Here is a 21,595-nt window from a genome sequence, read left to right on the forward strand (position 1 = left end):
TTTTAATGAGGAATTCACTAAAAAATAAATTTCATGCTCAAATACCTTCTTAGACAAATATATTGGGTTGGCCAAAAAGTCCCTTTGGTTTCCCCATAAGCTGGCTCTAGTAGCGCTTAGTGGACTTTAACTTCCTTTGAAAAAAGTCTGCTAGATTGTATTGTGACAGCTGTCATATCGGCAAGCATTTCTTAAAAAAAAAAAAAAAGTATTAAAACTGGTGAATTTTGTGTAGCCATTTTAATATCGAAGATAGAGGAATATAGGCAACATCGGTGGCATATTATGCTTTATTATTTCAAGAAAGGTAAAAGTGCAATGAAACACAAAAAAAGATTTGTGCAGTGTATGGAGAAGGTGCTGTGACTGATCAACATGTCAAAAGTGGTTTGCAAAGTTTTGTGCTGGAGATTTCTTGCTAGATGATACTCTAAGGTCAGGCAGACCAGCTGAAGTTGGCAGTAATCAAATCGAGACATTAATTGATAACCATTAACATTATACGACACAGGAGAGGGCTGACATACTCAAAATCCCCAAATCAAGTGTTGAAAAAAATCTGTACTAGCCTGGTTATGTTAATCACTTTGATGTCTGGGCTCCACATAAGTTTAAGAGAAATAAACCTTCCTGACAGTATTTCCAAATGTGATTCTCTACTTAAGCATAACAAAAACGTTGCATTTTTAAAACCAATTGTGATGGGCAATGAAAAGTGGATACTTTGCAATAATGTGGAAAGCAAGAGATCATGGGGCAAACCAAATGAACTAACACCAACCACACCAAAGTTTGGTCTTCATCCAAAGAAAGTGATGTGTACATAGTGGGATGGGAAGGGAGTCCTGTATTGTGCTCCCAGTTAGACCAACTGAAAGCAGCACTCCACAAAAAGCACACGGAAGCAGTCAACAGAAAACCCATATTCTCCCGTCAGGAGAACACAAGACTGCATGTTTCTTTGAGAACCAGGCAAAAACTCTTACAGGACTCTGAGAGGTCCTGATTCATCTGCTGTATTCACCTGACATTATACGTTCGGGTTTCCAAAATTTGCTTAAGAGAAAAAAATTTCATTCCCTGAAAAACAACAAAAGGTACCTAGAACACTTCTTTGCTCAAAAAGATAAAAAGTTTTGGGAAGATGCAATTATGAAGTTGCCTGAAAGATGGAGGAAGGTAGTGGAACAAAACGGTGAATATGTTGTTCAGTGAAGTTATTAGTGAAAACGAATAATGTGTCCTTTGTTTTTACTTAAAAACCGAAGAAACTTTTTGGCCAACCCCATTCATGTAGTGGGATCCTGGACATACAATAAAATTATAAATCTTGAGTCACCAGTTTTAAAGACCTCTAGTGCGTTTGAAGGTTTGTGCCAACCATGTGACCTCACAATTGAGCTCCTTCAGCACAAAAGCAGCCTGAGACAGCAGACCCAGCTGCAGATCACAGCGTAAACGGAGGGGGTGGTACAGAAGCCCAGCACAGAGGTCCTACTCACCAGTTACTATTTTGGAGGCAGTGGGCACTGCACTGGAGAGGCTGCCATCCCCCACTGGGTGGGCACCAGGAGGGTGAGGGGGTGGGGGCACGTTGGGTCGGTTCCTGGGCTTTGGTACTGGTCTCGGTCGGGGTAAGGTCCCAGCATGTGGCTGTGCAGTCTCAGGGTGGCCCACCGTGGGGGGCAGAGATGCCGGCAGACCCAGGCTCTGCTTTGATAAGGGCGGAGTGCTGGGGGGAGTGGGCGTCCTGGGCGGGGTGTGCGAGGACTGCTCCAGTGCCTGCTCAGCAGGCAGACCCTGGCCACCTGGCCTGGCATGGGCCTGTGGGGCCTGCGTGGGGGGCTGCGGTGGGGGGTGACTGGGCGCATGCATAGGAGCCAGGCTGCCTGAGGATCTGCGGGGCGCACACTGCTGCGAGGTGGCTGATGGCTGCCCGTGGGCTGGGCCTGTGTGCTGGCTGGGAGGAGACGGACTTCCAGTGGCCGGCTTCGGTGACAAGCTGGGTGCCTGCTGCGCTGTCCCTGAGGAACTCTGGCTCCCCGGATGGCCGGGAGGTGGGTTTCCTGGTTTCGGAGGTGCTGGAGCAGGTTTCTTGACAGCTGCATAAAGGGGAAACACCTTTCAGAAGGGACAACACAGTGACAGCGAACACCTGCTGAACTGGGGAGCAATGGTGACCCCACCGCTCAGGCCCTGCTGATGATATGACTCCTGACAGGATGTGATCAGGGGGCACTTTACCTCTGTGGTCTTCTTCCCAAAACCCAGAGTCCCAGTCTCAACTGTGAGAAAAACATCTGAGAAATGTAAATTGAGAGTTTTTCTTCAAAATGCGTCACTGGTACTACCCCAAATAGCCAAAGGCATGAAAAATCAAGGGAAAACCAAGAACTGTCACAGACCAGAGAAGGATGACTAAATACAATGTGGCCCCCTGGCTGGGAGCAAGCCTAGTAACAGGAAAGGCCATCAGTGGAAAAACTGGGGACACTGGAGCAAAATATGGACTTTAGTTAATAGCAACATACCAGTTGGTTTCTAGCTGTGATAAATAATGTAAGATGTTAACAAGGCATTCTGGAACGGGGCTCTTACCCCATCTTTGCAACTTTTCCGTAAAACTAGAATTATTCCAAAATACAGTTTATTTTTAAGAAGTACATGATACATTTATAGGTCTTTAAAGACCTGTCATTTTACAAGTTCAACAAGAACACTCAGTGGCCACCCTGCCCACACGAAGTCACTGCTCTAAGCCACTGAAGCGCCCACTTGTCAGTGCCCTGCTCACACGGCCTGAGAGCATGGGAAGGAACCAAGCAAGAAGAGCTAGGGAGCAACCTCCAAGCACAACTGGTCTGCTGTACACACCATAGACACTTGCTCTAGGCCCTCTTCTCTGAGAGAACTTGATTTTTTTAATAATGGAAATTCTACCAATTCCAGAATCATTTGAGCTACAAGATAATTCTAGGTACAAGTAAAATAAACCTGGCAGATGATCTCAGAATTACTTCTCTAGGGAGAGCTGAATCACATGCCTCCCTTCCCGACACCAGTTGAGATCAGCACCACTACTGGGTGGGAATTTGGTACCAAGGAGGATGGGATGGAAAATGTGGGTATGGAATCCCGGTTTGGGGCTGGGAGGGGTGGTGGAAAGGAGAGACCAGCATTTTTCAAATTCTGCTGAGATTCTACCAATCTTCCCCAAAGGGAGAGGGAACACAGGAAAGAAATGACCATGTATTGTTCACCTAACACACCAACAGCACCAAGACAGGCCCTTTGCATAAACTCTCACCTAATCTCACAAACTCACTGCAAGGCAGGCACTGATGTATCCACTTCACAGTGGAGAAAACTAAGGCTCAGAGAGGCCAAGTGTTGTGAGAGGTTACACAGCTAGTAAGTGGCAGGACAGAGGCCCACACCTGTGGGTTTGGACTCTATTCCTCTTCCTCATTTCTACAGTGCCTGGCTTGCTGCTCATAGGGCCCAAATTCAGGGATGAAAGGGGATAATGTTTGCTCTGCTCTGCTGGCCTAAAACTTTTGACCCAAGGAACTTGGAAGACCTTTACCCACAGAACCAACCAACCAGCTGACGAAGGAATCTGTAATATTAGCTGTACTGTGTTTATCATAAGCAACTAAAAAATGAAAATTTCTCGTTTTCTGTTCTAAGCAATACTAACTGTAAGTTCAGGCTGAGTAAGATCATTCCTGACAGCTAAGGGTGCAAGAGGGAATTCAGAGAGCATGAGAGTGGTATAACAAGGTGATGGGCCCTAGTCCCACATGGAGGCCAGGCTGGGAGAAAGACAGGCCTTATCCAAGACCCCCTAGAAGCTGGCAGACTGGAGCAGGGGAAGAACAGAAAGGATCAAACTTCCTTTGAGGAAGCTTGAGATCTGAGATTGCAGGAAGTAGGAAGCAGGAAAGATCCCTAATGTGGCTCAGAAGTCTAGCCTCAATCTGTAAGCAGGGTTATACCTGGAATCCAGGTAGAGAAGACAATTCTCCTCAAGCATCACTTGGGATACAATGGAAACAATGTAGAGAAAACAATGAGAACAATGTATCCAGAGAGGACAGCCTTGCTGAGAGCAGGGTGGGTCTGTTACCAAGCAGTGTACCTGAGTCTGTCTCCCTGTCTGAATCTATAAAAACACACCTAACATTGTGTAGTGCTTTATGAAGACACTGCTTTTATACAGACTCATCATATTTAATCCCCACCATATTCCCCTTAAGATGACATTTTACTTCTACTTTACATTTGTAGGAATTAAATTAGGAAAGATTGAATTAGCAGCCTTTTCCAGCCACATGACTTTATACAAAGGCTAGAACTCAAATTTTGAGTCTAAGGCCTTTTCCCATTGATCAGGATTGCCTACCATTACGACCAGCATCAACCAATCCATGGGAGACCGTCCAACTATCCTGAATTGGTCCCTTCCAGTCGCCGGAACCATACCTTGAGGTGGGGCCTCATCACTCTGTGGCCTTCACTGTAATAGTGTGGCTTGCACTATGGCCAAGTCAACCTTTTGAAAACGCTGTTGTGGTACCCACTCCACTCTAGTTAAGACTCCCCATTACTCAGTGGTCCTGCACCTACCTGACTGCTGATCTAAGGCCTTGCCTCTGGAGTAAGAAACATGACTTCCCTGTATATGGCTCAAGTTCAATGATAGGCATTTATCCATAATATCTTGAAATAACCATCTCAAAGAGATATTAGCATTCCTATGTTCACTGCAGCACTAATCGTAATAGCTAAGTTGTGGGAACAACCTATGTGCCCATCCATGGATGACTGGATAAAGGAAAAGTGGCATTTACATGCAATGGACTATTATTTAGCTTTAAAAAGAAGGAAATTATGCAATATATGACAACATGGATGAATCTTAAGGACCCTTAAGTGAAATAAGCCACTCACAGAAGGACAGCTACTATAAGATTCTGCTTATATAATAAATTTAAAATAGTCAAATTCACAGAGTTGGAGAGTGGAATGGTAGTTGCCAGGGCCTCAGTGGAGAGAGTGCTGGGAAGTTACTATCAACAGGCATAAAGTGTCAATTATGAGAGAAAAGTCCTGGAAATCAGCTGTAGAAGGTTATGCCTATAATACTGTACTGCACACTTAAAATTGTAAGAGTAGATCTCATGTTAAATGCTCTTATCACAACATTTTAAAAAAAGAAAGAAAAGAAAGAAACCAGATGAAGATATGGGTCAGAAGGTTCTGGAAGTGAAAACGAGTATGGAAGCTCTAAAGAGGGAACAAGCTTAGAGGCTCCAAAAGCAGAGAGCAGACCCATGTTGCTGCAGTGCAGAGAGGATGGAGAGGAGTGACCTGGGCCCCCAGCAGGTCCCAACCAGACTATGTAGGGCATGGAAGCCACTGGGGAGTCTCAACCAAGAGCTGACATGATCTGCTTTGTATTTTAAAGCAATTCCCTGGATGCTGCAGGGAGGACCACAGGGGACAGAGATGGTCCTCCCCTGAAGCAAGTTCAGATGTTATGTTATTAGGGCCCGCCAGTCCTGGGCTACAGGACTTGCAGAGGCTACAGTGGTTCACAGACCCACACAGCTTGGCCAGTACAGAGGCCGTAGCAGTTCCAATGCACATCATATACCAAGGCACATCATAATGACATTACCCAAGGTTAAGGAAAAGGAGAGAATCTTAAAAGCAGCACAAGAAAAGGAGACAGTTACCAACAAAGGAATTCCCATCAGACTGTCAGCTGATTTCTCAAAAGAGACCTTGCAGGCAAGAAGGGGTTGGAAAGAAGTATTCCAAGTCATGAAAGGCAAGGATCTACATCCAAGACTGCTCTATCCAGCAAAGCTATCATTTAGAATGGAAGGGCACATAAGGTCAAGTTCAAGGAGTTCATCATCGCCAAGCCCTTATTATATGAAATGTTAAAAGGACTTATCTAAGAAAAAGATAAAAAATACAAACAGTAAAATGACAATAAACTCACAATGATCAACAACTGAACCTAAAAAAAAACAACCCAAAACAAACTAAGCGAACAACTAGAACAGGAACAGAATCACAGAAGTGGAGATCACGTGGAAGGTGGGGGAGGGGGAGAATGGGGAAAAGGTACAGGGAATAAGAAGCATAATTGGTAGGTGCAAAATAGACAGGGGGAGGCTAAGAATAGTATGGGAAATGGAGAAGCCAAATAACTTATATGCATGACTCATGGACATGAACTAAGGGGAGGGGGGATACGGGTGGGAGGAGAATGCAGGGTGGAGGGGAATAAAGGGGAGAAAGAAAATAGGATAACTACAATAGTGTAATCAATAAAATATATTATAAAGAAACAAATGACTTTTTGTTAAGCTTTGTAGCTGCGATATATTCTTAAATGAATACTTTCCTGCTCTCAATGTTTCGTCTCCCTTTAATGATTTTTCTGGTTGATGACTTTTCTGCTTCTCATTTTTAAACAGACATAGGAATGACCTGTTAGAAAGTCTGGCAACCCTCTCTGCTCTCACCTACGGTGTTGTGCACACCCCCGGCAAGGACACAGAGGAAAGGTGGCTACTTACCTCGGCGCAACGTATGAGGGCTAGAGCCAGTGGACCCGTGTGGTGCTGGGCTGACAGAGAGCTGATGGGAGCTGGCAACCATCTGCCCCTGGCTTTGGCCAGTGGCTACCTGACTGCTATTTCTCCCCGGAGCAGGTGTGGGCACAGCTGCAACTGCAGAGTCCTTGACTTTGGGAGGACTGAGTGGAGTAAAAATCCAGTTAGATGGTAGACATGCCTAGCCAGAAAAGCTAAGCACACTAAAACATACAGGATTCCCACCAGAGTTTTCACCTCAGCAGGCAAGGAAGTGATCTGAAACTTTAAATGGTTTACAGTAAGCCTAGAAAGCTAAGATTTTTGTTTGTTTGTTTCACACAGGACTACCTATTTTATGAGACTCATTGCATCAGACTGTCTTCAAATTACTGTGCCACTCAAATATCATGATAGAGACCATATCACAGCAACCACAAGAAATTATAAGTTCTGGTTTGCTTGTACTTAAATTGGGCAATATTAAAAAACCGTGAAAGGGCTCCTGTACTTCAAAATAGGGTGATTTTGACATACACATTATACAAAACAAAGCAGAAGCTATAGCAAAATACAAGGATATCAGTTATAAAATGCTCAGTTATTGTCAATAATGTGAACTGAGGAAAGAGAAACTCTGAAAAGCCAAGTGACTGATCGAAGTTCAGCGCTGGGGAGTAGCGGGCAGAAATCAGAACTTGGTTCTCTGTGTCCTGGCCCAGAGCTTTTTTTAATATTGAACTTATCATTTTTGTCAAGATTGTCAAAGAGTGAACACCATTAGTGAAATGCACACAAAAAAATCTCTAAAATATAAAAATCAAAGAGCACATTAATGACTGAAATTCTACCTGTCCTGTAGTGAGGACTCATTATTATCTTAAGTAAAATATTTAACCTTGATTAAACCAATGGAATGCCACGCTAAATGAAAATGTGTGAATTCACTAATGCTTTTTTTCTCAAACAAAAATAACCGAACCAAAGCAAATACATGTAAGGAGTGGCAATCACTGACAAGCACACATGGAACCTATGATGTGCAATATGAAGCCCAGGAAGTTGGAAGATACTTATTTTTAACCAAAAAGTGAACTCCCCCTAATTATGTAAGCAGAAAGGAATTCAAGAATTCTCGAGTTTCTTATCTCTTAAGCAGCACCACACATAACAAGGCACTGTTCCCCTCCCGAAGATGATAAGGTGAGAGAGTTCTCCCAAGGCAAATTCATTTTGTGTGGGGGAAAAAAAATCCCCTGTGGATCAACAGGCTATTCTTGTTTTACATATTCATTTTCCCTGACATAGGATCATTTGGTGCTTTACAGGTGGACAAAGTATAGCGGATAATGACAGGTTAGCACTTTGCTCATCTTTTATAGCTGCTGCCTACTCTGAACCACCTGAGTGGACTCTGGTGGTCATTTGCCCAGGTCAGAGTGAAGAACTAAATTCAGGCAAATTAAAATAAACATTCAAGTTCAAAGGTACTCTTTCTTGAAGTTTTTTTTGAAGTCTACATTTGTAGTCTATTCCAGGTGACTAAGCAAAAGGTTAAGCAACAGAAAAGGCTTTTAAGAAAATTTATTATCATATTATATACCTTATATATCAACTCCCTATAAGATTGAAAGCCAGGCAGTTGGGGGGACCTTTGTCACCCAGCATCCCTGACATAGTGCCTGGTACATACCACTCAGTACCCACTTATGCAGTAAATCTGGGTGGGTGGGTGGGTGGGTGGATAGACAGATGGTGAATGAATGAATGCCAGGTACATTATAACCTAACTAACTTGCTACATTAAAATGCTTACTAGTTAGCATATTAGATGACAATAAGCAAATGATACACAAACACTAAGTATACTTCAAAGAGGTGAAAGAAATTTATAATATTGCTAGACACCTATGGCTTCCAGCTCTCAGCACCAAAGCAGTATGATAAAGAATGCAAACAAATATGCATTCTTTTCTTTTGAAAACAGGAAAGGAAGCAAGCAATTTACAGTGTTTTTTTCCATCCTTTGTCCACCAGAGGAGTGAAGGCAAAATTGGTTCGCTACATGCTGGGTGATTCTCGGGGCAAGACTCTGCGCCTGCAGGCCAGTACCTGCAAGAAGGCAAGGGTGCCCAGCACCCACTGCCAGCAGAAGCCAGCCTCCTTACCTGCTGTCGCCAGGGCTCAGCCCCTGCTCCAGTATGCCCACAGAGGAGGGGACAGGCCCACCCTCTGCGCTGCTTTCAGCCCTAGAGCTCTGGGAAAGGGGCTCTGGGCCTGCTGGAGCCAGGGTGCTGCCATCTGTGGGCGGGAGTGGCGGCTGGAAAGCAGGGGATATGTGCTTTCTATTTAGGGTACCACCCCGCCGGTAGGCCTGGAAGTCCATAAGCTTCACACCAAAGCTACACAGAGAGAAGAAACAGTCAACACACCATGCAAGCTGACGACCGACACAGAAGCCCACCAGTCTGAGCATGTTAAAACCCACATGGTACAGCCACCCAAGTTGCCCAGCATGCAGTGAAGCGGCAAGGCCCACAGGGATGGTCATCCCCATCACCAGGGCAGTAACTTGGCTTTACCCCTGAGAGAGCCAACGGGCCTGGTACTGACCAGGTAGTCTCCTCAATCTGGCTGAGAGCAGCTAAAGGCACGTAGGCAGGCCTCATTGTGCCAGACATCACATGAGCCTGCATAGGTCCATCTTACTATATAAGCCCATTGTCTCAAATCTGTGTTTAGGGTGCAAGGTGAAAGCTGAGTGCAGAATCCCACCAGAAGCAATGAAAGGTCTCACACCACACTGTCTCCAGCCATGATGCAGAGACAAGGGGTATGCTATGCAAAGAATACATCTGACCGCATAAGCCTGGGGAAAAGTTGCTCTGGAGCAGAATATGTGATTGGAGAACAGGTCAGGAGAAAGACTCACTTTTCACTTAAGCTCACTGGTATATAAACTTTAAAACTTTTTTTCACTTCAAAAAATACAAGAATGTATGGCTCCCTGAGCTTGTGTTTCTGGCAGGGATAATCTCCCTTAGGTAGATGACTGGGAACTGCTTATCGTGTGCTAACTGGAACACTAACACCGCATGTTTGCAACTTACAATATAGGAAGGCAGGTTTTGCTGTGGGCACTTTTGTCTTCATGAAGTGTGTAAATGGAAAACTTCTGCACATAATAAATATGTACTTCAGAGAGAGAAAATAGAAAAGTAAAGCATTTTCCCTTGCAATGGGTAAAAAAAAAAGCAGAAAAAACAAATCTCACTGTAAGATTGGGAAACTAAAATAAGGCCTTGTTTAATTTTAATGTAAAACTACTTTGAGTGATATTACCACATGTATGCAAAACAAAGCACGTCAATGAAAGGGCGTCTCTAACCCTGAGCACTGCTGGTAAGCACAGTGGCCCTGCATCACACATACCAGACAGGCTGGGATCTGACAAAAAAGTCACAATAGCCTTGACAACCTTTGAGGACCCTACAAATTCCCCATGGAGCCTCGTAGAGAGACATGCTGTTCCATGCTAAGTTCAACATAGATATTTTTCTCTTTCAGAACTAGCACGTACTGAGGCTTCCCAGCTGCACATCAGATTCAGTGGTTGGTTCCACTGAGGGGCCAATTATACCAAAACTGTGCCTCTTTAAACACTAATCACACAACTCACCATGAGAGGTAGTTTGTTGCCATGTTCACTCTTGGAAATAAGTGCATAATATTTAACTTTTTTCTTAATCTCCCCCCTAGTCCAGTACGTTTAGGTGAATCTGTAACAAGTGTTAAGAGGCCAGTCCAAAGCGGGATGTACGCCAGACCAGCAAAGAAAGCACGAATGCATGTGAGACAAATGTTACCTGAGAAGCCGCATACCTACTTTACGGTCACAGTAATGTCTGCAGTGAACTAGAGCAGAATTCCCGAAACTGTCTAAACTCTGACGGTCCTGGTCCATAGTGGGCTACTCTCCCATGACCAGACCACAGAGGCCACACCAGACACTGAGGGCTTGACAATGCCCATCTGAAAGTGATCAGCTCTAAACACACCTCTCCTTCTTGACCAAGTCCCCTTCCATCACTGCCATGCTGGCAGGTCGCTTCCTCTCCAGCGTCCCCGAGTCACAGTCATTTCCAGTGTGGGATGAATGATTGGAATTTGGGGGAGCAAGAGGTACGAATGCTTCTGATACATTAAATTCCACCTCTGCAAGAAGAAAAAGGAACAAGTAAATATGAGACAGAGTGCAGGGGTTAAGAGAGTTTTAAGACACCCCACTGAAATAGGAGCTTCATTCTTCAGTCCATAAGCCCTCCCTACTGCATAGGCAGAATCCCCAGGCACTCTTATTTTCTTAAGAATGGCTTATGATACCAGGGTGAGGCAAGACGGAACTACGGCAGGGGAAAGGGCATGATTCAAAACATGTTACACAGCTCCTGTTGTCTTTTTTGTAAACAAACACACGCAAATACAAAAAAGGACAAGGAGTGTGGATTATTTATTGGAATCATAAAAATGCTATTTTATTTAGTTTGATATAAAATAGGAATAAAATGCAACATTAATTCCATACTGCCTATAGCAGTTTTTGCATGAGTCTTTTTCTTAAAGGAAATCTTTGGCAGAATGTCAATATTCATTCATTCACCATCACATCCTGAGGAAGACTGGTGAAGAAAAGACCCATGTGGTCCTGGCATCGTGTGACTTTCCATGGCAGGGGATGTGACAGCAGGGCTGCTCTGGGCAATGCAGGACGGGAGGTCCAGATTTGGCCCAACCAATACCCTCAAAGGGGGACATGGAACCCCTAAGGAGCCCAGGACTACAACAGGTATAGTTTGAAAATTTAGTACCTGTAGGATGAAATCCTAATTCTCCGACAACCTGTTCAGACCTTCACAAATAGGCCCCAATCAACCTTTCCTGCTTTATCTACACCTTTGCACAAATCCAACCACCTGCCTGGAGAAACAAAAAGCCTGCTTCCGAGAAGAACCTCCTGCCTATTTAATGTCACCTCTTCTACAAAGCAACCCCTGGCTTCCTTCCCAACATCTGAGTTTGTCAAATCCTAGTTCATCCAACTATCCTCCTAATTTGCCATGTATTACAATTTCTCTGTTAATGTGGCCTCTTCTCCAGTGGCCCAAGTTCCTCCAGGGAGACGGCAAACATACAGCACCTAGTGGGCATCCACTGTACGCTGAAAATGAATGATTCTCATGTTAAGTGAAACAAAATGAAATACAAAATAATGTGGTTACTATTATGTCGAGATACAAATACAAATCAACAGCCTGGAAAGAAATGTGAAAAAGTGACACCGATTATGCAATCATGAAGTGATTACTGATGCATTTTTCTCATTTAAAAAGAGTTTTTACAACTGTTACACTATTGTGTTGCTTTGGCAGCCAGTGGAGTCACAAAGCTAATTACCTTCAGGGAAGAACCAGTCGGCGTGCTGAATGATGGGTTCGATTACCGCAACCACGTGCACAGAGGTGGCGGCTGCCATCTCAGCCAGCGTCCTGCAAAGGAAGTCCACAGAGCTCACATGCTTCCCCTGGGCAGCCTCTGATTTCTGTTGGTTGACTCAGGGCCATTCAATTACTTTTAAAGAATAAAATGTTTGAGAATAATGCAGAAATTAAATCCACAAGGCTCTGACCTATGTACATGTGGGATCACCCAGGAAGAAAATTGACCTCTCTGGGCTGTTGCTCCGTAGTCTGCAGTGTTTGGGAGCCCTGTGGACCACTGTGCATCCCATGCTGGTTTCACATTGGCTTGGGATAGGGACGCCTTCCCACTGGGACAGTATAACCCACGGCAGCCACTGTGAGACCCAGCATCAGCATGAACTAAACCGGCCGATGACACAGCCAAGAGCATGACTGTCTCAGTGTCCTTTTAACGTCACAAACCCTGCATTTACACATATGAAGGCTGTCGTGCAGTACATGAACTGGTCCCCAAGATGCGTGTTCAGAAGCTGAAAGTGTCTGAACAACAGGGCTCAAAAGGAAAACTATAAATGAGAATCATTATCTCTGCTTGTCGAGCTCATATTCCAGTTTGGGATCAGGACACCACGAAAGCAAACAAGGTGCAAAGCCTCAACATTCACTGAGCGCCTACTGTGTATCAGTGCTTCAGGTTCTTTATCTCATTTAACTCAATTTTTTCAACACGGGGACTGTTATGTTGTATTGTATCTGGTACCTTATTTTATCACAGAAGATGCTATACTCCCAAAAAGCTGGGTCCCAGGTCTGACTGCCCCAAACCTACCTACCTCCTATTACCACTCTGAACTTTCTTCCCCCAGGCAAGGAGAGCATTTTCACCCCAATTTCCAACCAAGACATAGTTCTAGCTCCCTTCAAATTCCAACTTAAAAGGTAGGCTCTGCCTGAAAATCCTCCTCCCTACCCACCCCTTTCTTACACCCCCTCCTCCCGTCTGGATCCGAGTTACTCTCCAGCTTTAGGGTCCCACTGGACTAGGGAGGAACCGTCCACTCACATTCTTTTTGAGAAGGTACTGTTTGTCTATTGATTCACAAGACCTCTTACACATCCTGGACACTTCTGGAGGAACTCCTTTCTAGTTTGTAAACTGTCATTACTTTAAGGAGCTTTCTGACATACAGAAGTTTCTAGCTGTAACCAGAGCCAAATCTATAGATTTTTATGTTGTTTCTTGCATTGTTTTGGTTTGGAAAATTCTCCTCTATCTTAAAAACTACTAAGTACTTACCTTTATGGCATCACTTTTTATATTTAACTCCTTGGCATACAGGGAATTTACTTGCTATAAGATACTATTTATGTAGTTAACTTTGTATATCTACTCATCTTTCACTTTGCTTTATGATGTTAGATCTTTGTACATAATAATCTGATAAATACTTTCTGAAACAAGACTGGGCACACATGAGTATGAATAAATAAAAGGTAAAAAGAAAGACTTCGATTCAGAACGTCACTGACTTTTTAATGCAGACCTGAACCACTGCAGTTTTGTGAAGCTGGCCAGCGGTGGTGAGAGCCAGGACGGGGTGGTAAGGCTCCGGGACACAGACCGCAGCCAGCACCCGGGCTCTACCACTTCTCTGCTGTACAACCTTACCCAACCACTTGTCCTCTCTAAGTGTCAGGCTCCTCGTTTGTAAAGAGGAGGACAGTAGAATTCCCTTCAAAAGGTTATTTGCGAGGATTAAATGAGGTCATCTTAATGCCACCCTCAAAGTAAACATGAATGTTAGTGATCTCCCAACTTTCTAACTGATCTCCCCTATTCAATCTATGCTTCTCAATGCCAACAAAATTAGCCTTTTAAATGCAATTTGATTAAGTCACTCTTGTGCTTAGATATCTTAATGGTCACCCTCTCTCCAAGACCCATAAAATAAGTTTCAAATACTTTGGCAAGATACACAAGGCCCTTCATAACCTGGCTCTGGCTTCATTAACTCCAGTTACCACCTCATGTCCCCTGTGCTCAAGTTATACAAAATTAGCACTGGATACCTACATGCCTGCAACGCCTTTGCTCTTTCAGATCCCACTTGTAGGGAGCTATTTACCACAGTACAACTCAAGTGCTATTTCCAGTGCAGAGACCTCCATGAACTTCTCAGCCTAAACTGTGTCCCCTCAACAAATACCAGTGCTATCACACTTTTAATGTCTATAGTATCTACACACAGCTGTGTGGGCAGAACTGATCCCAACAACCCCTCATCTGCCCAGCTGCCCAAGACTGGGGCCCTCTGAGGACTGGGCCAGTGTCTCCCACATCATTCTGTGGCTAGATGTGGGACAGATCACACAGGCTTCTTAGAATATCAGCTACATGGAAAGATCAACTTCAGAACTTGCCTAAGTGCACCTTACACTAAAATGTGTATCTTGAGTGATACAGTTCTACTCTCCCCATTAAGTGGAAAGAAGAAATAAAGATAACACGATATGGGGAAAGATTACTTACCCTTCATTTTTGGCCCATAACAGGTTAGGGCCTAATACAATGGCAATGTTGCTGGGAGTCATCTTATTAATGTCGCTGGTCTGTGCAAGCTTTGCAAGGAATTTAATTAAATACCTATGGAACAAAAGAGAAACAGAAAAGCACCTACTCTGAAATAGTTGCAGAAATATTATCTTCCTCATTAGGTTCCCAGGCCCAGAATGCCCAGGGTGTGACTAACTCAGTATGCAGCCCAAGTTAAACATTTTACAAATTCCATGTGCTCTTTGTTTCAGAGAACAGACAACTTCAGGGCTTGGAATGCCTCAAAGGTCTCCCTCAATGATTCAGCCTCTGTTTGCTGTGTATTTCTAACCTATTTCTCCTTTATGCCCTTCTCTCCTAAATAAATTACAAAGTGATTAACAGTGGACTCAATATACACAGACATACTACAAACTATCTCAGTAAAACAAAAGAGTACATACGAACGTAGTAAGACAGAAGTGTAGGTATGTTGCCAAAAAAAGCCGTATTTGAAAATGCTTCCTGTTGTAATCATAAAAATATCCAATTTATCATATAAATGTACTCTCTTGCACTATAAAATAAAAAAATTAAGAACAACCCCACTACTTACCAACAGCGGCTAGTTAAAGAAATTGCCACATATCCACACACTGGAGTACTGTGTGACCATGAAAAACTGTATCTACTGATGTGCAAAAATCTCTAAGATGTATATTAAGCAAAAAGACAAGGAGAAGAATAATGTATCCAATACACACTATCATTTGGTTTCGAATAAACTAGGGTTGTGAGAGATAAGAAAATGTATGGACTTATGCACGCACATATCAGCTCAAACACACACTGACTCTTACTGAGAGGCTACTCAAGAAACCAAAGCCATTGCTTGTGTCTCAGGAGGGGAATCAGGTGGCTTGGGGACAGAACAGAGACATATTTTTCACTGTACACTTTATGAATTTTGAACCATGGAAACATATTCCCTATGCAACACTGGTAAAAACAATCGAGAGTAAAATAAAAGGCCAAATCCCAAAGCACCAAGAATGGGGATTCAGTTCCCACCATCAGACACTGAACAGATAAAGAACATCTGTACACTGTGCCTCCTTGCACAACCAAAAGAGGGACAACAAATTTAAAAACAAAAAGCAACCAGAACTGACAGAAAATCAAACTATATAGAAGTCTGACAATCAAGGAGTTAAAGAAACATTCATCCAGACTGGCAGGAGGGTGGAGAGAACTCACAGCAAGGCGGTGGCACATTCATGCGCAGATAAATTGGGAGGAATAACTGGGGAGCGAGACAGACCTGCAACCCAGGATCCCAGGGTGGGAAACAAAGCCTCAAAGCCTCCGACCAGAAACACCTGTGGGGTTGAGGCAGCAGCGGGAGAAACTCCCAGCCTCACAGGAAGAGTCTGTTGGAGAGACCCACGGGGTCCTAGAACATACACAAACACACCCACCTGAGAATCAGTACCAGAAGGGCCCAATTTGATTTTGGGTAGTGGGGGAAGTGACTGAAAACTGGCAAAGAGAGGAGCAAGCAGCACTGTTCCCTCTCGGACCCCTTCCCCACAGACAGTGTCACAAGTCAGTGACCTTTGTTGCCACCCCTGGTGAATACCTAAGGTTCTGCCCCTTACTAAGTAACAGATGTGCTGAGACTAAAAAAAAAAAAAAAAAAAAGAAGGCCTAAAATGAAAGAACAGATCAAAGCTCCAGAAAAAAAACAGAACTAAGCGATGAAGAGATAGCCAACTATCAGATGCAGTTCAATACATTGGTAATCAGAATACTAACAGAATTGGTGGAATATGGTCACAAATTAGAGGGAAAAATGAAGGCTATGAAAAGTGAAATAAAGGAAAGTTTATGGGGAGCCAACAGTGATGGGAAGACCAGGACTCAAATCAATGGTTTGGACCAGAAGGAAAAAACATCTAACCACAACAGAATGAAGAAACAAGAATTCATAAAAATGAGGAGAGGCTTAGGAACCTCCTGGAAATTTTTAACATTCCAACATCTGAATTATAAGTGTATCAGAAGGAGAAGTGGAAGAGCAACAAGTAGGAAAGTTATTTGAACAAACAATAAAGGAGAACTTCCCCAATCTGGCTAAGGAAATAGACTTCCAGGAAGTCCAGGAAGCTCAGAGGGTCCCAAAGGAGGAACACGCCAAGACACATCATGATTAAATTACCCAAGATTAGAGATAAGAAGAGAACCTTAAAAGCAGCAGGAGAGAAGGAGACAGTCACCTACAAAGGAGTTCCCATTAGACTGTGAGCTGATGTCTCAAAAGAAACCTTACAGGCAAGAAGGGGCTGGAAAGAAGTATTCCAAGTCATGAAAGGCAAGGCCCTACATCCAAGATTGCTCTATCCAGCAAAGCTGTCATTTAGAATGGAAGGGCAGGTAAAGTGCTTCCCAGATAAGGTCAAGTTCAAGGAGTTCATCATCACCAAGCCATTACTATATGAAATGTTAAAAGGGACTTATCTAAGATAAGATAAAAAATATGAACAGTGAAAGGACAGCAAACTCACAGTTATTAACAACCACACCTAAAACAAAAGCAAACTAAAAGCACAGCTAGATCAGGAGTGGAAACATAGAAATGGAGATCACATGGAGGGTTAGCAACAGGGGAGTGGGAGGAGGAAAAAGGGGGAGAAAGTACAGAGAATAAGAAGCATAGATGGTAGGTAGAAAATAGCCAGGGGGAGGGCAAGAATAGTATGGGAAATGTAGAAGCTAAAGAACTTGTGACACATGGACATGAACTAAAGGGGGGAAATGTGGAGGGAGGGGGTGTGCAGGGTGGAGGGGAATGAAGGGGGGATATGGGACAACTGTAATGGCATAATCAATAAAATATATTAAAATATAAATAAAATTAATTATGTAGCATAGGTGAAAGATATTAAAGTACAACTACTGATTAATTTTTACCTTTTACATATAGGACAACTTAGACCACAAATCCCATATACAGTCAACCACACTTTTCACAGAATTTTCCCCAGTAGCTGCAGTAGTGAAATGACTGGGCAGCTTACCTGTGAATGCCTACATGCTTCAGATGGATCACAGCAACCCAATGTCAAATTCCATTCCTCCCGGCAGCCCCAAGTGACCCCCCACAGCACTTCTGAGCATGCCAAGCATGCTTGAATTAAACAGCCTCTCTGCTGGGGATTAAACCTACTTTCACTCTTGAGTCACTGTATCTTGGTGGCTTTATTTCCAGAATGTCAATCATACATACCTGAAGTTAATAAAATTTGGTGGTGGCAACTTCTGACATATTCTCCATAAGTCTTGAAGTTTTTTGTCTTGATCCTGCACACTAAGAAAAAAATTTTATCCATACCATTTATTAAAACACATATTAGAAATCCCCATGTTTATATGCGACATTAACAATGTTATCTCCAGTGATGGTGAAAGCAGTTGAAAACCAGAACAGACTTGAGAAATAAACAGATCTGGAGTCATACAGCAACAAACTATTTAACTCTGAGCAGTCAGTTAACCTCACCAGCAATCTCCTGATGTGCTGGCCTAAAGTAAGAGGGTTGATTATGCTGAGTGACCGAGGTCTCAGAGGTATAACCATGTGAAACCACCTACACCAATCGATGCCTGGCACACAGGAGACAAGACATCACTGGAAATTCTGCCTAGAAAATGTGTATATTCATCCTGGGCTTCATGGAGCCCAGATCTCTTGTCCTAAACACAGCCAGTAGAGGTGAGTTGGCCCAGCTGCAGGCTCCCAGACCCTGTCTATTCCTGCCTCCATCCTGCTGTGAAGCCAATTCCAGGAGCTCTGCTGCTACACAGTTTCAATGTGCAAACTTTCACAGGCACAAAAAGGGTGGGTCCACATTATGTAGAGCAGAGTCCACTCTGCCTACCAGTGGGAGACAGAATCAGAAGCTGCCAATACAATACTCCCTAAAACTTAAAACATCCTTCAGCACTGAGCCAGTCTAGAGTTATGGGTAGAGATTAAACTTAATTCTACTCCAGAGGCCAGGTGATGTGTCCCTGGGATGGAATGGTGGCCTGTGTTGATAATTCTCAAGCACAGAATCAATACACCAAAAGACAGACATCTGCTTTAAAAGTGTAGTTCCTCACAGAGACGACTGTAAGCGTCAAGAGCAGGGGGGAGTCAAGCTTTATGAGCAGTGGAAAAGGCTAGCCAATAAAACAACCCCAGAGCTCTCCCCTACCTGACAGATGGCCAGGTCCCATTCCTCAGTCCCACGAAAATGAATATTTACATCAGGTTGAGCCCCATGCTGGGTTCCAAGGAGACAACCACAACTAGGAACTTGTTCTGAATCTAAAATCCTCACCATCTTCCAGGGACAAAGTCTCACCGCACCGTGACAGATGCTCAAATACAAATGCCTAGCTGAAGTGACCAGAAAGGTCTCATACCCCTTCTACCAGAACTGATCAGAGCAAATGGCTTATTTCTAAGGGAGTGGGCGACAGTGTCTGAAGATGGAGGGAGTGGATGGAGAGTGAAGTTTGTTTCTCTTCCCTCAGGCCTGAGGAATTAGGCACCTTTCAGAGGAAGGGGTGAGAGAACACTTCTGCTCTGCTAAAATCAACCACTCCTAGACAGACTGACACTCGGGACAGAGGGATAAGATAAAGAATGGGAACCTAGTTTTCAAGTCCAACCAGTTTGAATTACAGCTCTGCCTGTAATTACTCAATACTGTCTTGGCCCTGTTCCTTCCCAAGCCTCAGTGTCCTTATCTGTAAAACGATCATAGCAACAACATCTGTTGCTTAAGCTATTAACTATGGTTACAGGAAGTGAATGGTATTAGTACAGTACTCATAATATAGTAAATGCCTAGTAAGCTTAAGCATGTCAACATTACATTATTGCACACCTGAGTTTCCATGTAGCTCAACAGGTACATTGGCTGGTACAACACTTGTCCCCAGTGGCAGGACGTTCTTCAATACAAAAGCCCATCCATAATGTGGGTATGTATGTCTTCGTTCACTTAAATGACACACATTTAAGCCACTGCATAAGTGGCAGACTTCCCACACTAATAATGACAACACTCAATATTTTCACCATCAACTGAAGAACTGAGGCATATAGACTGTTTAACAAATATGCTAATCGAATGTTATTTTTCTCATCCATGAGAGTAAGATGATTTACAAATGGGACACAATATTACATCATTTTCTTTAACTTTTAAAACTCAGTGTTCTCTAAACTTACCTGGCAACTTGTGTCCATTCTTCATACAGATTAAAAGTCATCAAAGGTTCAGGCAATTCCCGTAAGTAGGACTTTAAAGCACCTGAAATTATTAACACTCTGAGTATGAAAAGGGGGAAGGCTGGGACTCTGAGGACACATTATTTTGCAAATTGAAACAATCTCAATTACAATCTTCCAAACACATAGAACAAATCATGACTTGGTGGGAGTAGTTAAGAAAAAACACTCCTAAAAATTTCCATCCCTTGCAACATACAGGGTAGGGCAAAAGTAGGTTTACAGTTGTTTATATGAAAAATAATAGTATAATTAATAAGTAATAATACAAGAATGGGGGGAAACTGGGACAACTGTGATGGAACAACAGTAAGAGAAAAAATACAAAAAAGAATAAACTGTGTTCCGCATACTCACAAGTGCAAACCTACTTTCACCCTCCCCTGCACACTGGCAGATCAACGGAAAACCAAATCAGCTTCCAAGCCACCTTCTTAACATACATCGCGCCCCCAGGCAGACGGACACGCTGGGGGTGAGCAAAGGGAAGAAAACACAAGCACCTCTTCGAATATTTAGATCACAAGCCATTTTCCCATTTATGTAATATTCAGGGGAGCGGGTAGAATAAGAATAGAAAAGATGTGTCTGTGTGTTTGTGTGTGTCTACTTTTTCCATTTTGTCACTTAAGCCTAAAAGGGGACCATTTCACTTAAAACTAAAATCAACATCGATAAACTGGCTGAGACAGAACTTGCCCACCACCTGGAGGGCACTCCTTGGAGCTCACCTGCTACGGCGTGGGGGTCTGAGTAAAACTCATCCAGGTGAGAAGTAGAACAGTCTAAAGCAGCTTTCAGTTTCTTTAACTTGGAGGCCCCAGCCCCAATTCGGAAAAGGCCCTGAAGATGAAAAGCCATTAGCATCAAGTTCAAGTTGCCAGCCCGTACTGAGCAGCACCCACCTGGCCCCAAATTCTAGCGTACCTCACCTGCAGAAGGGTTACACTGCCAACCCAATAGTCCTTGCCCTGCCCTGTTGCTAAAATATCTGTGCCTACTAGAAATCTATATAAAAGCAATGTTTTATACTTCCACAAGGGTGATGCTATAGATTTCTTAAGTTACGAATATTTTAAAAAATGGATATCTCAAGAAAAATTGTTAGACTGAACTGCATTTTCACTGCCCTAAATATTACTTAGAGCAGAGAGAAAACCTGCTGACATGAAGGGTCAACGAGTGAGGCAGGACTATGAAGACTTTGGGCCAGGAGTTATGAGACTTGGGTTTTAAGCAAAATTAATCTAGTGCAATTTCTGAACCTCAGCAGTACTGGCATTTCGGGACAGATGATTCCTTCCTGCGGGGCAGTCCTGTGTGCTGTAGGACGTTTAGCAGCATCCCTGGTCTCGACTCTCTGGGTGACAGTGGCAACCCTCTTCATCCCACTACGCTGTGACAACCAAAAATGTCCCTAGACCCAGTCAAATGTCTCCTGAGGGGAAAACAATGGGCCCTGGAGGAAAAGTACTGATCTAGGCTATTAGAAGTTGGGGTTACATCATTTGAAGAATAGGTGGTGACCAGAAGGAAATACCATGAGCATTCCTGGGGAGCTTCTTGATCTGCGTGCTGATTACATGCATGGCTCAGTCTGTGAGAATTTATCAAGTTGTCTGCATGA

The 21,595-nt window shown here is 43.5% G+C and overlaps 1 protein-coding gene across 6 annotated transcripts in view; it reads right to left on the reverse strand.

Moving 5' to 3' along the window:
* The window catches only part of ARHGAP17 (Rho GTPase activating protein 17), a 91,898-nt gene that overhangs the window by 10,279 nt on the left and 60,024 nt on the right, over window positions 1-21,595 (reverse strand). For 5 of the 6 annotated variants that reach the window (XM_037127427.2, XM_053671804.1, XM_053671801.1 and 2 more), the window contains 9 exons: window positions 20,700-20,811; window positions 19,909-19,990; window positions 17,911-17,991; window positions 14,622-14,735; window positions 12,066-12,157; window positions 10,670-10,826; window positions 8,780-9,013; window positions 6,597-6,775; window positions 1,503-2,102 (listed from right to left, as the gene is read on the reverse strand). In XM_037127427.2, the coding sequence (XP_036983322.2) occupies window positions 1,503-2,102; window positions 6,597-6,775; window positions 8,780-9,013; window positions 10,670-10,826; window positions 12,066-12,157; window positions 14,622-14,735; window positions 17,911-17,991; window positions 19,909-19,990; window positions 20,700-20,811 (1,651 nt within the window). The remainder of the gene's footprint in view (window positions 1-1,502; window positions 2,103-6,596; window positions 6,776-8,779; window positions 9,014-10,669; window positions 10,827-12,065; window positions 12,158-14,621; window positions 14,736-17,910; window positions 17,992-19,908; window positions 19,991-20,699; window positions 20,812-21,595) is intronic. The other variant, XM_053671805.1, reaches the window with a different exon arrangement.

This window comes from Artibeus jamaicensis, unplaced genomic scaffold (assembly GCF_021234435.1).
Source record: "Artibeus jamaicensis isolate MK-2021 breed Jamaican fruit bat unplaced genomic scaffold, CSHL_Jam_final contig_700, whole genome shotgun sequence".
NCBI classification, from domain to species: domain Eukaryota; kingdom Metazoa; phylum Chordata; class Mammalia; order Chiroptera; family Phyllostomidae; genus Artibeus; species Artibeus jamaicensis.